Source organism: Haliotis rufescens, unplaced genomic scaffold (genome assembly GCF_023055435.1).
Source record: "Haliotis rufescens isolate VD_foot unplaced genomic scaffold, xgHalRufe1.0.p SCAF_20, whole genome shotgun sequence".
Lineage (NCBI taxonomy): Eukaryota > Metazoa > Mollusca > Gastropoda > Lepetellida > Haliotidae > Haliotis > Haliotis rufescens.
In genome coordinates this window covers 2,567,993-2,584,574 of record NW_025963891.1, presented here as the reverse complement: position 1 = coordinate 2,584,574, position 16,582 = coordinate 2,567,993, and the positions used below count along the sequence as shown (strand labels likewise).

Genomic DNA, 16,582 nt, shown 5'->3' with positions numbered 1-16,582 from the left:
AAAATAGAGCCATACATCAGATTGCAATTTAAGGTTTGCGTTTCCAGGCTGTCAACTGTCATTTTCAAGGTTATATAGTTGGGTTAGCTTTATAGTCTTATTAAATCCAGCATAATATAAATTCAAGGCTTTTCAAGCTATTTTGGTGATTGTCAAGGCTTTTTAAGGTTGACACTGAAAATCAAGGCTTTTCAAGAGGGACCTCAAAGTTCAAAGCTTTTGATGCCTATACGAACCCTGGTAATAGACACATTAGATAAAGGAAGCAGGTCACAGTTTGATTCAATTTTTTATCACAGGAAATAGTTGCTAATTTCAACTGGACTTGTCAGTTATGTAAACTTTGCCAACAACATGAAATTGCAATATACCGGTATGTTACAAACATTGTGATACTTTTCATGGGTATTCCAAATTGGGGTATATCTGTCAAACTGTGCACCTCCACCGCCTGCCATCAGCACTTACTGACTTAGTTTAGAATCCAAAATAAATACCTGGTATCATCTCAATTCATAGACACAATAACATTTGAGTCACAAAATTTCACTGGCATATATTTTCAGCTGGTTGTACCTCCTGGTCAGCACAAGATTAATCTGAAACATCAATGAGAAAAGAAATTATTATTGGTCACGTTTGCTTACCCCATTGCCTTGCTTAATTATGAGTTTAGATGGAGACATTGTGATGGTTGCAGGTTTGGCCGCTGATGTTGTGCATGTAGTATGCGTGCTTGCTAAGTCTGTGAATGTCCTTGCCATTACAGTGCCACTCGCTGATACTGTCATTAAACGTTGTGGAGATTTAGCTATAGACACAGGGATCATAGTAATTTTTGTAGGAGTTTTTGCAGGCGAGAGAGGGACTTTATTTACAGGGATGACTTTCGTAGGAGATCCTGGTAATGTTGCTAGCACTGTTTTCATAGGGGACACAATTCCCTGTGAGGTTATAGTCACATTTTTTGTAGGAGACTGAACGTGTGGCATCACATTTATCCCAGCTAGTGATTGCAATGAAACAGTCTGACCTGGCTGAACTTGAGCCATTTGCACAGGAACAGCCTGGGGCTGACTAGTCGTAGGGTTTTTAGTAATTATCACTTTAGTCACAATTGGATTGGTGCCAGATCCAGAAGACAGTTGCCTCTTGATCCCCACTTTGTCATTACTAGATGGCACCTCCACCACTGCTGTTTGCATTTGGTTGGCTCGAACACTGCCTGTATCAACCCGTATGGTCTGATGTCCACTATCTGTCCCCAGAACGCCACTGTTGCTAGGGGACTGTACAACAATAGTCTTGGTACCACCTGCAAAAGAATCCAGAGAACCACCCACCCCAGGGCCTCTCAGATAAATGGTCTGTGTCCCTTGCAGTGCAGAAGATAATGATCCAATCAAACTGGTAGAAGGTTGAATCACAACAGAATCACCACTCGACACAATATCTTTTGGCTGCAACTTGTCAGAATCAACCCCAATGACTTCCACAGTCTTGATGTCCGACCCCGAACTATTTGCCTGGTCAGCACGTCCCATCAATGGAGTCAAGAGAGACACACCCTCTGAAGAGATTGTTTTCACAATGGAAATTGGTGTTGTGTCTACATTCACATTCTCAAAAGAAGTTAAGAGCAATCCATCTGTTTCGTCATTTTTGGTAATGCCTGAAAAAGATAAAACAAAGCTGTAGATATCCAAGAAACACAAAGCTCAAAGAAAAATGCAACTCCTTAAAAGCAAATCAACAGGGAATAGCAATCAATGAATACCACACAAATTTGGATAAAGATACTGATTCCTGACAGGCAGTTTCCCATTTCATATCAATGCAATTTCACAATTCACCTGACTTTTGAAATACCCTGAAGAGTTATTATTTTTACACTGCATGACTACAAAATCTTCAATATCCTGTCAGTTTCAAACATTATTAAAGAAGTACTCATTCACTGAACTGTAAACATGGTAAACAGCATCACATTTTAAAACAAGTATCAGTTTATAGATTCTCTGCAGCTGACTTCTAGACAATTTGTTTACATGACACGGTTATCAGGTTAAAATGCTTGTCTTTCCAGGTGACCAAATGGATTGGAGGTTCAGGCCCAGTGACTTGATTGAGTGTGTGTCTCTCAGTATTCCATCGGTGTGGAATGTTGTTCACTGGTCTGTCCGGTCCAAACTTGAACACTAACAGGCCACTGTCACATAGCTGAAATATTGCTGAGTGTGGCATTAAACAACCTGGAAAATCTAAGATACATAAACCTTGCAAAATTTAACATGCATAGTAACAGTGAAGGAATGTGAAATTTTACAAGTATTTTTTGGTTCAATTGTCCCAAAACATCCACAGGCCATGCCAACAAGACTAAACCCAATGAACATGATTGAATTTTTGTTAAAAAATTAAAATACCGGTGATGCAGAGTAAACACATATATTTTAGTTGTCCTGCACATCATACCTCCAGAGGAAAGCCTTGATAACAATATACTTACATCCTCATAAGGGATTATTGTAAATTAATATTATTGATAAAACTTGAAATGAAAGTAAATATGCGAAAGCAATGAAACAGAATCATGAACCTGTACAGAAAATCGGCATTAACATTGAAGTTTACTCATTACGATTAACTTGTAGCAAATCTTATCACACAAATCTCTACATAACAATAGAGAAAGAAGTATTTATCTCACTAATCAGGTTAGATAACAAAATACACCTGTAAATAAAGATAATTTCAATGTGCACTTATGTATGCTAATACAGAGAAAAATGCATGGCCTATTTCATTTGTATTTAATTCCTGTGACTGCTGCTGGTCATAGTTTGTTAATATGGACATTTTCTTACAGTAAATTGTCTTTAAAACACTTGATCGGGTTTGTTAACACAACCGGATACTTATTCCATATCTGGGACACGTAAACATTGCTTGAAACACGCGCCATTTGGAGATGAAAATTCAGGGAAATTTAAATCGCCGGGATGTTTTAGGAGTGGAATATGCCTGTACAACCTCAATAACAACCTATTATATCATATCGCACGTCTGAAAGCAGGATCGTTCCATCTATATTTGATAGAGAACAGGGGATTATTTGCATATTTCAGTACCTTACATCTCTATATCGCACCACTGTGCCATATTTACCAAATAGGGTTGGATGACATTGGAGGACGCATTACATGGCCGTTTGTATATTATTGCCGAATCGTCCTAATTAGTGATTTAGTTTTCCGTGAAAGCTCAACATGGCCTTTCAATTGTGGTCCGGGGCTCAGAAACCACGTACCTGATCTCTGAGCAGGCATTCTGTATTTGTTCAAAATCACGCGCCCACCATTACCATCCCATAATGTGGACACTCGGCATCATTTTCCGCGAAGACAGTCGCACGGATGGAATAATCTTTCCGCGATAATTGGACGAATATACATTTTTACATTAAATGATTGTGAAAATAAAGATAAAAGAATAGTTGTGAAATGCCATGACACAGTGCAGTTGATTGGAATCAGTACTAGTATCACCAATGGTAATAAATGTTTTATTTATTTTGATGCGCTCCTAACGTGTCAAGAAACATGGCTGCCCCTGTGAGACAACAACTTTCTCAGCTGGCAAATTTGTCTCATGCAGGAGGTTCTCACAAGGATGTCACTGAAAAGTATTCATTTTAATTCAATGTTCCTATAGAGAGACTGAAATTCGCATTTACACGTTTTCATCATCATTTCTTTAATGCACCGGATCTGGGTTGTCTGGTCCAGACTCGATTATTTACGGACCGCCGTCATATAGCTGGGATATTGCTGAGTGCGGCGTTAAACAACAAACAAACTTAAGACTTTCCAGTTTCATTTTACATATGACAAGTTAAGTTTTGTAATCGGTACGATTTGTTTAGTTGGATGTGTGTTGTTTAACGCCCCTACCAGTGATATTCCAGCTATGTCATGGCAATTTGTAAATAATCAAGTGTGGTCCATTCAATCCAGTGATTGATATCATGAGCATCTGTCCACAAACCGAACCCTAAGTAAATCGTAAAGGGGTGTTTGATTGAAAAGGGGTGCCAAGGTTAGGGTTTGAGGGTAACCTACCCTATTAGGCTAACCCAAATACAGCTAAACCTGAGAATCAAATAACCACAGCTGGAGCTTAGTTAACCATGTTAATAGCACTATATATATAGCTAGGCTCAGTAAATGGCAGTCTAGCCATCTTTTGTCTGATGAACCAAAATAAGATGTGCAGACTGGTTTTTTTCAGTTGACATTCAACAATTTCAAGTGTATCATGTTGTATGATTGTTCCATTTTCAGATATAAAGCAATCCTTGAAGTTGTGTTGAAAACTGGTGGGGCCGACTTGATCCCATCTCTGCAGGCATTTGTAGAAGCTTGTGAGTTCTTAGCTTTACTCATACATTGATGGACCCCTCCTTAACTAGCTGTGAAATAATACCTTTGTTGCTTTCCACATTAACTATCCTATCCAACATTTTCAAAACAATTCACCAATGTAATATTTGACAGAGCTTGTTGAGGCTGGTGCAAGCTCAGGATTGGGCTCTCTAAGATTGTTTCTATAGCAACGATTCATAGCTATGTATTTGCAATGTGATAATGTTGGATAGTAACATGTTAAAAGCAGAGCATGATATCAGGTTTCAAAATTAAGCATGAAAATCGAGGATCATCAATTTAATCCTAATGTTAACAATTTAAAAAAATGCAGATGCACAGGGTACCCCATATTTTTTATACTGCCTCTGCTTTCACAGCTACCCCCTTACATGTATATTACAAGTTTGTGTATAGTGAAGAAAAAGATACCTGATCAACAAGCATCTGTAATGTTATGTTTATTTATGCTACATTTCCAACAGAACTTCCAACAGAAAAGACTGACCCTTGCATGAACCTTTTCAATCTTTATCATTGCAGTGGTGAATGAAAATGTTAGTCTGGTGATATCTCGGCAGATCCTATCAGATTTCACCGCTCAGTTATCTAAGCTACCAGATGCTATAGCCAAGCAGGTAGCACACTACACACTAGACAAGATACACACAAGAGTCATATCCTTTGAAGAACAGGTAAACATAGTAAAGTCAGATCAAATTTGAAAATATCACCTTTCATCCATATGTAATTTCTATGTTTCTTGTCATAAAGTCACATCCGTTTGAATGTTTATTTTATCGCATACATTACATATGCAATGAAAGAATTACTTGTTCATGTTGGTATCTGCAAACAAATGATTGACACATGGAAGGATTTGCTTGTTTACAGCCTGGTTATTTATTTGCTGCAGGTTGCAGCCATTAGACAACACTTAGCGGACATCTATGAGCGCGAGCAGTGCTGGAGGGATGCAGCAAACGTCTTGGTTGGCATTCCACTGGAGACTGGACAGAAGTAGGTTTACATTAGAGAGCAACCAACACTGCTTCCACTTTACTATTGTTGCCACATTACAAATACACACTCACTTGAAGTCTACTGATAGCATGACACACTAACAGACTGTAAATTATATTTGTGCTTGACTTTAAGGCAATACAGCACTGACTACAAACTAGAGACCTACCTGAAGATTGCACGATTGTACCTGGAGGATGATGATCCCGTGCAGGCAGAGGCGTACATCAACCGAGCCTCCCTCCTCCAGGCTGACACACAGAACGAACGTCTCCAGATACAATACAAGGTGATTAGAAGGTTATCAACTCTAAATTTTGGGACTGCCTCCATGTTCTAGTAGGGGTGAAACAATGCATCGGTGCACCGTTGCATTGTGAGTTTTCATGTGACCATACAATACGTGATACATTTATTTCTGTATCAATACATGAAAATAAATTGTTAAAATAAATTACTTACTACCCCTTTAATGACCCCCACCCCAGTGTTTTTGTCAGTCACATATTGCAAAATGTGTTGTACTTAGCTTTTCAAGTTTACTACTAAAAATAGCTGCTAGGAACATGTGTCTACAGCTAGCTTTTCCTTTGGAACCTGCTCTGAAATATTAATGTCAAGAAGTTTCTGCCCTATTTCATGTAAATATGTGTATCAAGAAGTTTCTGCCCTATTTCATGTAAATATGTGTATCACGATGGTGACCTATGTATTTGATAAGTATCATGTCGTGACTTTGCTGTATTCTTTCATCCCTATGTTCTTGCGGATAAAGTGTCTTCCCAGAAGGCAGAAGATCGGTTGTTCGATCCCTGGCCCCATCATATCTAAAGGCGTTATAAGATGTAACTTGTTGTCACCCTATCTGGCGCTCGGCATTAAGGGGATAAAACAAGAACTGGTCGGCACAGGGCTCATATACTGTCTCCGAGTGGGCTATCCATGTTAAACTGCAGCATGGTATCTGCATTGGAAAACACTATAAAACCGGCATTCGTCCGGACAAATGCAAGTGGAAGCAGTCACACACACATGTGCATGCACAGTAAACCCCATTTCAACTCAAATATAGGGTTTTGTGAGAAAAGCAATGAAAATTGGTTAGTCAAACCCAGTCGGGATTCAGAGTCACAATGGCAATCTTAATATATGTAAACATTTCTGTAGCTGTGAATTATTAATTTAGTATCGCTAGTCATGAATTTGTATTGATATAGCATTGCCATTAAAAATTCATCGATACCGTGATATAGAATGACATCCCTAATATACACCAGACATTACAGAGAATAGGTAAACTGACAAATTTTCCAAAGTACAGCAGAAATAACAAAAAGTATAACAGTTTAAAGTGTAAAACGTATGACTGTAATTATGTATTCATTGTTTACAGGCCTGTTATGCACGAGTACTGGATTTCAGAAGAAAGTTTATAGAGGCTGCCCAGCGCTACAATGAATTGTCGTACAAGACCATTGTAGCAGAACAAGAGAGGCTGACAGCGTTAAAGAATGCACTCATCTGTACCATACTGGCTTCAGCAGGTGCTTTCAAAGTCTCACACTCATTCACCCATTGCCTATTATGAGGGTTCTCCTATGTTATTGATGAACATAAAATGTTCAATAAATGATGTGTTGAGGATCATTTGTGAAAAGTGATGCAAGATTGTGTTCCAGCACTTTGCCAGGGGGACACCTAGTATTTGCTGAAGACAAGTTTTAGTGGGGATAAGTGAATGATTAATGCCATGTTTAGCAGTATTCCGGCTATATCATGGCAGCCTGCAAATAATCAAGGCTGGATGAGCCAAATCAGTAACTGAAAAGAAGAACTAGAATCCATCCCCTGGGGTATGATAATTCACAATCAGCCAAGCCAGACCACCGGAATTCCTGCTATCTTTTGATTAAATGTTATTTTCAGTTGTTTCTTTTCAATATTTATAAAAAAAAATATTTTTTTTTTTAAAATCAATAAGCAGTGTCCCAAAATAATGTCCAATCTGAAACCTTGATACAGGAACAGGCATACTGATCCATAGACATCCATAGTGAGTAAGAACTATCAGGATGGTGACCATTTTAGAAGACCAACATGGTGACCTGGCTGATTGGCAGGCTTACCTCTGTGTGTCATCACACCCCTAAGAGCAACAGATTAATGTTCATCCTATCAACCACTGCTTTACTTGTTTCAGAGTTGATAACAGTTTACAGGCTGTCATTTGTTATGATTGTAGTTTTGCTGAATATCAACCCATGAAATCTCAGGGTCTCCTATTAAGCTTTTAGCGTTGTGGGGATTCAATAACAGGTCCCAGTAACCTTTTTCTGTTGTAAGAGGCAACTGATGGGTCAGATAGTCAGGCTCCGTGACTTGGTTGATTGCATGTCCCAACGGCATGGAAGGATGGTTTATTATATCAATCACTTTTTTCTCAGATCCGGACTGCAGCGTTAAACAACAAACAAATATTAACTATTTTGAAACTGATCCTATCTCACACGATGCACATCCTTCTTCTTTGATCCTGGGGTGGAAACAATCCTAAAACAAGTTTCCAGTTTAAAAAAACCATCCCACCCCAACACATTCCCGTCATCACCATGACCGATTTTAGATCCAAACCCTGTTACCCCCTGCTTCTACTCTCTAACCTTCCAAAGAAAGACAGCAGGAAGATTTTTCAATATGAAGATCTTCAATTTGCAGTACTTTTACATGGTGTCCATCGCCTTGCTTCGCACAATCAATCGACCAGGAGACGTCATGGTCACTCCAGATCTTCAGGACACTTACCTTCAAATTCTAATACATTGAGACCATCATCGATACCTCTGCTCCATATTCCAAAGATTGCTCTGCGATTCGCTGTGCAGAGTTGCGACCCTTGGGCACGCCAGAAACCTATGATTGTGGGTTCGAATCCCGGTTCACCCCGATTATGTTTCTAGGTTTGTCAGCACCATACCTTGTGGGTTTCACCGAAGTGGTAAATTTCTGAGACCTGCATCACTTCGGGATTTCCTCCCACATTAAGCTGACACGCCGCGATATAACTGGAATGCTGTTAAAAGCTGCGTTAAACCTAACTCACTCACTCACTCACTCACTCACTCATCAATGGATGGTGCTCTCCTTTGAATTTCAAAGGCCCCGTGGTTATTCACCTGTTTCAAGAAACCTGTCACCCAGTTCCTGCATCGTTGAGGGATCATCCTCGAGGCCAACATCGACGATTACATACAGACTCATGCTGAACCAACCAGCTCTTGTGAAACATCTTGACTTCACAAAGATGCTGCTACATAATTTGGTGGGCTGATCAATGTGTCCATCACGACGCCTCTTCCCCTTCCAAAGTGGGGAAAATGTTCCTTCCGGCAGCTGGTTGAAAATCCAGAAGCATGTGCCATTGTCTCTAAAAACAATCACTCCCTCTCCAACAATGGCAGGAATTCCTCAGCCTTCTCACACTGGCACAAGCTCTCCCTCAGCGAGGTTACTACACCTTTGACTGATACAGTGTTTCCTCAGGCCATTTCTCCATTTCTTCACTGTTATCATTACACCATCACCTCCAGTAATTGCTGAAAAATTGGAAACTGTGCAAGTTGTATGCTTGTAAAGCTTTTTGGGTTTAAAATTATCCGCATCAAACAACGCTGTATTGGGCGAGTGTGGCAGATACCCTATTCATGTACATATGCTTTGACCAGATGTCTGAAATATTGGCCGAACATACTAAAGATGCCAGACTTCCGTTTACCAAGAAAGTGCTACAATATGTTGTACCTGTATGCTGAACATGGTCGTGTCAATTGGGTAACAAAATTAAGGAATTGTCTTTGTAAACTTGGGTTCGGAGATGTATGGAGGTTCCAAATGTATGGAAACCAAAAGGTGTTTCTTAATATGTTTAAACAACGTTTGAAAGACAATTTTCAGCAGATCTGGCATAGCAAACTTATTGCAAGTTCAAATATGTCATTTTATGCTTGTTTTAAAACTTATGTTAAATGTGAACCTTATTTGTCATTCTTAAATCCGCAAAATATGAGAACAACCCTCACGAGATTCAGACTGAGTTGTCATACTTTGGAAATTGAGAATGGACGTCATTATAAAATTCCAAGAAATTTAAGAAAATGCAAACTTTGTAAATTAGACTGTGTTGAAACCGAGTACCACTTCCTGCTTATTTCTCCAGATTCAGACTGAGATGTCATACTTTGGAAATTGAGAATGGACGTCATTATTAAATTCCAAGAAATTTAAGGAAATGCAAACTTTGTAAATTAGACTGTGTTGAAACCGAGTACCACTTCCTGCTTATTTGTCCATCGTATGTCAAGTTACGGCAACTATATCTCAAAGCAAAGTTCTATTGTCATCCTAACATTCATAAATTTAATATGCTTCTGTCATCACCAGATACATATATTATTACAAATCTAGCAAAATATCTATATTATGCAAATGAAGTAAGAAATGCGAAACTGAAAGCTTAAAACCTGTCTGTACCCACCTTTTGTACACAAAGGCCTGTGGCCTATATGTATTGGAAATAAAAATGATGATGAACTATATCCAGAGATCTTTCAATGGATTTGCCATCTCTATTGAACCCCAGACCTCAACCTCTTCACAATCCCCTTCAATGCAAAGTTGCCAAAGTGCATATCCTCCATTCTGGACCCATAGGCATAGGGTCTTCTACCTCAGGTTCTGCAGAAGGTAGTGGACTGATTATTTACCATTCAACTGTCTTCGTTAAGGGATCCTGACAATATGAAGATCTGTCCTTATGTCCAGTCAGAGCCCTAAGGATCTCCTTGAGATTATTCATCCCACTGTCGACTGCGGCAAACACTGAAGTGTCTCGGACTACAGTGTCCTTATGGTTGCGGTCTGCGATCGGTCAGCTTACATGTCTGCAGGTTTACCACCTCCAAGGGCCTCCAAGCCACATGAGACAGGGGCAGTGGCTTCAACCATAGCAACTGCAGTTCCCGGCTATAATGGAAGGTTGCTTTTGGAAGTCATAGACAGTGTTTGCCTCTCACTCCCTCAATGGTATTCTGATCTTCTACCTGCTAACCTCTGCCATGTACATGTTATGTCTCAGTAGTCGTGTCGAAGACCCGTAGGCGTATGGTCGATTATTTCCTCTTCTCGTTGTAAGTGTACTGAATTGTGGTTGTGATCGAAAGCTTTGACAAAGGTGATTTCAAGCTGGCCCACCTTACATCCTCTGGATTGTAATGTGTGTGGCCTGTCATGTAGAAGAGAAGTAGGTAGATTAAGGTCGTGGCTGAATAGGGTTCCCCTAGTTCAAAGCTACGTGGTCATTCAGAACATTGCGAAACAGAACACATGAGTTACCCGCTGTCATGTTGTATCTGTCCAAGTTGCGCCGAGGGGTTTTATGAAGCAAACCATACACGAGTCCGTTTCTTATGACACTAAGCCTTGTAACAATCAGTGGATTGGATCATGGCTTAGATCCATCTTCCTCGTGTAACGTTTCATGGTGGTAGTCTGTTTACAGGATAGGTTATCTGCACCCCACTGTCCAACTGTTGGGATAAATGCTTAGTGTGACAAAGGATAAGTTTAAAAATTTGAAAATTTTACAATAAATTGTGTATGTATATACTTATCCTATCTCACACTCTAAACACCCACCCAACCATCCCTGCATCACAGTTACACCAGCCCGTTCGCTCTAGGAAGAGAATGAGTATGCTGGGAATGTCATGTTATCGAGATGCACAAGATTCAGGTAGTAATCGACCTATTGTTTATGGTTGTGACCATGGTGATGACTGGGATGTGTTCGGGTGGGATGTTTTCTTTTGAAGCTGGAAACTTGTTTAAGATTGTTTCCACACCAGGATCATAGAAGATGAATTGCATAGTGTAAGAAAGAATTAATATAAAAATATACAATTTATTGTACAATTTTCAATTTCTTAATTTGTACTTTCTGCAAGTTTGTTCATTTGTGGAACAGCTGCCTAATAGACATGTTTCTGTGCAGGTCAGCAGCGATCCCGTATGTTGGCCACTTTGTTCAAGGATGAGAGATGTCAGCAGCTGCCAGCCTTCAACATCCTGGAGAAGATGTGGGTCACCTTACTTACATCTGTTGTCACATGGATTTGTTGTAATATTATCAGTTGATGACAGTCAGTAGGGAATAAATTCAAAATGTCAACGGCAGAGAATAATCAGCCTCAATTATCTGCTGAAACATATTCCATTTGGCGTAAGATATTGATGAAAACTATACGAATGAATCACTGAAAATCAGTGTTCGCGAAAAGGGTAAACATGCCCTGCTCTACTGGTGGCCCCACCATTCTCACAATTTGCATTATAAAGTAAGTGTTTGTTTGTTGCCTCACGCCACATCCAGCAATACTCCTGCCATACCACGGTGGCCTGTAAACAATCGAGTCTGGTTCAGACACAAAGAATGTGTGTACAATACGTTTTAGTTACTATTACAAAGCATCCCTGTATTGCTGCCAACATTATTTCACAAGTTGTTTTGGCACCTAATTCCTTGCATCATGAGCAGGCTGCAATTTGGCTCAAATTTGTGACAATGTAAGCTCCATAATCAATCGCTTAATTGAACGTCAGGAACTGTTGTCCCATACCTGGTACAGGATCGTATAACAAAATGTATGCAGCCTTGTGCTTGAAGCGTTTCGTTATTTCGTTTTAAAAAATATGGGTTTAATTCCCCCAATTAGTGTTTAGATGATAGGAGGGTAGACAGTTAGTGTTCAGATGATAGGAGGTTAGCAGACGGTCAATGATTACATGACCAGAGGGTAGCAGACGGTCAGTGTTTAGATGATAGGAGGGTAGACGGTTAGTGTTCAGATGATAGGAGGTTAGCAGATGGTCAGCGTTTTTGTGGCTTGTATTTCACTGATAACAGGAAATGTGTGAAGCCTGCCGTGATATTGCTTGAATGTTTCTATTCTAAAACCTGGATAATTCTTACTCACATATTCCCATGTTAAGATCTGTGTTAGAATAGGTCTTTAGCAACCCATGCATGCTATAAAAGGCGACTATGCTTGTCTTAAGAGGCGACAAACGGGATTGGGTGGTCAGGCTTGCTGACTTGGATGATGCATGTCATCGGATCCCAATTGAGTAGATCGATGCTCATGATGTCATTCACTGAATTCTCAAGTCCGCTTGATTATTTGCATACAGCTCAAATATTGCTGAGTGCGGCATTAAACAACAAACAAACAATAAAAGTGATCCAGCAAAATCAGTTGAGCACAAGTCCTAAAGTATAGCTGTTATGATACCCTGTGATCAGAGCATCTCTTGGAACAATATATGAGTGGAATAATGGATATTGTGTGAACAAGAAAGGGTATCACATTATAGCCAATAAAATAAACTCATCTCTGATCACAGCAACATGGAAATGAGGTTTCTGTTCATAGTTGAAGTGAATGTCAGGTGATAGCAGGAGTTGACTCATGGTGGGTTGGCCGACCTTGACAATGAATGTGTTTTTGTCCTACAGGTACTTAGATCGCATCATCCGCAGCAGTGACCTCCAAGACTTTCAAGCCTTGTTGCAGCCCCACCAGAAAGCCATCACAGCAGACGGTCAGTGATTACATGATAGGAGGGTAGCAGACGGACAGTGATTACATAATAAGAGGGTAGCAGATGGTCAGTGATTTCATGAGGGTAGCAGTGATTACATGATAGGAGGGTAGCAGATGGTCAGTGATTACATGATCGGAGGATAGCAGATGGTCAGTGATTACATGATCGGAGGATAGCAGGTGGTCAGTGATTACATGATCGGAGGATAGCAGGCGGTCAGTGATTACATGATCGGAGGATAGCAGGCGGTCAGTGATTACATGATCGGAGGATAGCAGGCGGTCAGTGATTACATGATCGGAGGATAGCAGGTGGTCAGTGATTACATGATCGGAGGATAGCAGGCGGTCAGTGATTACATGATCGGAGGATAGCAGGCGGTCAGTGATTACATGATTGGAGGATAGCAGGCGGTCAGTGATTACATGATCGGAGGATAGCAGGTGGTCAGTGATTACATGATCGGAGGATAGCAGGTGGTCAGTGATTACATGATCGGAGGATAGCAGGTGGTCAGTGATTACATGATCGGAGGATAGCAGGTGGTCAGTGATTACATGATCGGAGGATAGCAGGTGGTCAGTGATTACATGATCGGAGGATAGCAGGCGGTCAGTGATTACATGATCGGAGGATAGCAGGTGGTCAGTGATTACATGATTGGTGGATAGCAGGTGGTCAGTGATTACATGATCGGAGGATAGCAGGTGGTCAGTGATTACATGAGCGGAGGATAGCAGGTGGTCAGTGATTACATGATCGGAGGATAGCAGGTGGTCAGTGATTACATGATACATGAGTGGGTTTGTTTGCTGTATGCAACTTCCTTGTATGAATTAGTTGCTTTGCAAAACATTTGGTTGTTTCTTTGTTTTTAGGGTCAACCATTTTGGATCGAGCGGTAATAGAACACAACTTGCTCTCTGCCAGTAAGCTTTACAACAACGTTTCATTTGAAGAGCTTGGCTCCCTCCTGGAGATTCCTCCACAGAAGGTAGGTGTCTGACGAGGTGGTGGGTGTTCACAACACATTCATTTGTTGTTGGAGAATGGTAACATCATCACATCAGCAGGAGCAGCACCATCAACACGATTGTTTTGTTAAAACATTTCTTTATTTCCTTCAAAACCTGTTCCAAGGTACAGGAAGTCAAGTAAATTCTGGCATTGTTATGTGTGGTGAAATCATATTAATCATGATGATACCATTTCTAGTAATATCGTCCCCATTAATAAGTGTCTGGATTTACAAGTAATTATAACTGTAAAGGTCTTTGTATATATGTAGACATCCCTAACAGTAATCGGTTGGAATAGGGACTTCCAGACACCTGGGTTTCACTTCTTGAGATGTCAGTGAATAGTCCCTTCAGTCTGTCTGCACAGCACTGACGAATATTGTACGGTTTGAATATTAACTAAGGGAAGACTTCGGAGGACAACTGCTACTGCCATCTGTTTTATACTGCTGTAAAATGTTTGTGCAGACACTTCAGAAAGGCTTAGCCAGATGGAACCTCTCCATGCCACCATTATGTCATTGGGTGGATACAAGGTGCAATGAATTGATCATTCTTATTGCTGTTACTTTTACATGCATGGTAGTTAAACACACCATACCTCGGCTTTCAAAACTTGATTATGTGCCTCTTGCGTAATGAATGTTCATAAGTTTACAGAGGCCAAATTTACCTGACTTTTGTCCCTTTTCCAGGCCGAAAAGATTGCCTCCCAGATGATCACCGAGGGACGCATGAATGGGAACATAGACCAGATTGACTCCATTGTCCATTTTGAAGGTAGAACAACAGCCCCAATACATCTTCTTTATGTATTTAACCTGTTGATGTGTTACTGTTTACTGACATCAACAGCTTGTCCCCTCCTAATTGTGTGTACTGTACAGCATGATGGACGGATGGCACAGCTAAAGACTCCCATCCAATGGGTGTTGGTCATTAAGGTCGTGTGTAGTACAATTATAACTAGAGATGCGCAGCATTACCGGTATACCACAATTTGAAATACTAATGAATATGTATCACATTATGTTTTGAAAATACCGGTATATTGCGTTTTTCAAATTCATGCATATTTTCATTTTCAAAAGTAAGAATTATAAAATTCTGTTTTTAGCAACTGATTCCCGTAATAAGAAAAGCAAACTAATTGCAACCAGCTTCTTCTATCTAATATGACTATTATGCATGTAATGTGACCATAGCAACATCCAACAAAATGGCAGATGACTACGAAGTTGTCAAAAATGTGGAGGGTGGAGTCATGTATGGGTCCATTTCAAACATGATCACAAAATCAAAAATAACATTTGAAGTTTGCAAACATGGTCTGACTATTTTGTGAAGTATGCTGGGGTTGGGGGGCCACAAATTTTATAATGTACATACAGCAACATCATCCACTGAAAATGCAATCCTGTGTAAATTACAGTTGAAGTTACAGACGCATGCAATATATTGCACATATCGCAATACATGAAACATAAGCAATTGCAAGAACAATACGTTTGTTTTCACAAATATTCCTTTTTAGTCAACTGTCACTCATCCTTGATCCATTACTAAGAACAAAAAACATTTGTGATAAATTTCTCGTGGCCATCAGTTTGAGATGTATTTCTGCCTGATATTGGTGATGTGAGATTAGAGATGTTTTCATATGTTTTATCAGTGTTCTAGTCTGCGTTTGTTTACTGTTAAAATAAACATACTTTACAAATCAATTCAAATAACTTTGATATGCTCCTAAGAAACATGGGCCATAGTAAACATACCTTCAACATGTTTCAAACAAACTCATTTGTACAAACTTTAAGAAAATCACCACCTGCTCTGTGACCTTGCTAACATTTGCTGAGGCCTCTGTGTGTGTCTTCCTACAGCACGAGAGACGCTTCCTACCTGGGACCGGCAGATTCAGAGCCTGTGTTTCCAGGTGAACAACATCATTGAGAAGATCTCCCAGACTGCACCGGAGTGGATGCTGAAAACAATGGAAGCACAGATCCAGCAGTGATCGACCAACTCGCACGCCTGTCGACACGAGACAATAACTTGGACTGTCATACAACTGTCAGCTTTAACACTCAACATTAATTTGGAAAGGCGAATAGACGTCTCACAACGTGCTTATGGACAAACATGCTCAGTATGTGAAGGAGATGAAGGAGATGCCTCACCTCCAGTCGGGATATATAATTTGTTATGGCATCCATCATACATCAGTCACTATATTCTAATATGTTGGTTACTTATGTGACATGATCAATGACACTGAAGACTGGTGAATCACTCAGTAACATCTCTGCTGTATAAGAGAGGCCATGTTGGCCTGTACTGGTGTCAATCCTAGCTGGAGACTGCTCCTCACAGATCAGAATTGTTTCCACAGGAATGGTGATGCCAAAGTCTCCCTTACGCAAGTGAGAAGTGCTTATGAGAATAAAGTATTTATATTCA

At 40.1% G+C, this 16,582-nt stretch overlaps 2 protein-coding genes across 5 annotated transcripts in view; one reads left to right on the top strand and one right to left on the bottom strand.

Annotated features, from left to right (window-relative positions):
* The window catches only part of LOC124142724 (protein lin-54 homolog), a 33,639-nt gene extending 30,217 nt beyond the window's left edge, over positions 1 to 3,422 (bottom strand). For 2 of the 4 annotated variants that reach the window (XM_046511330.2, XM_046511331.2), the window contains exons 1-2: positions 3,311 to 3,422; positions 648 to 1,672 (exon numbers count right to left, since the gene is read on the bottom strand). In XM_046511330.2, the coding sequence (XP_046367286.2) occupies positions 648 to 1,672; positions 3,311 to 3,329 (1,044 nt within the window). In that variant the 5' untranslated portion in view covers positions 3,330 to 3,422. Of the gene's footprint in view, positions 1 to 647; positions 1,673 to 3,131; positions 3,289 to 3,310 lie in introns of those variants that run through there. The other 2 variants (XM_046511333.2, XM_046511332.2) reach the window with 2 other exon arrangements.
* Positions 3,423 to 3,548: 126 nt separating this feature from the next.
* LOC124142726 (COP9 signalosome complex subunit 4-like) lies at positions 3,549 to 16,582 on the top strand. Its single transcript, XM_046511334.2, has 11 exons — positions 3,549 to 3,685; positions 4,344 to 4,423; positions 4,968 to 5,119; positions 5,341 to 5,444; positions 5,583 to 5,736; positions 6,841 to 6,991; positions 11,494 to 11,578; positions 13,015 to 13,100; positions 13,982 to 14,097; positions 14,818 to 14,902; positions 16,006 to 16,582. Exons 1-11 carry the CDS (start codon positions 3,603 to 3,605, stop codon positions 16,137 to 16,139), a joined length of 1,230 nt encoding a protein of 409 aa, XP_046367290.1. The 5' UTR covers positions 3,549 to 3,602; the 3' UTR covers positions 16,140 to 16,582.

Coding starts and splice junctions, on each gene's coding strand:
- LOC124142726 (XM_046511334.2), top strand. CDS start 3,603: ATGGCTGCCCCTGTGAGACAACAACTTTCTCAGCTGGCAAATTTGTCT. Junction 6,992..11,493: donor TACCATACTGGCTTCAGCAG/GTGCTTTCAAAG, acceptor GTTTCTGTGCAG/GTCAGCAGCGATCCCGTATG. Junction 14,903..16,005: donor CTCCATTGTCCATTTTGAAG/GTAGAACAACAG, acceptor GTCTTCCTACAG/CACGAGAGACGCTTCCTACC.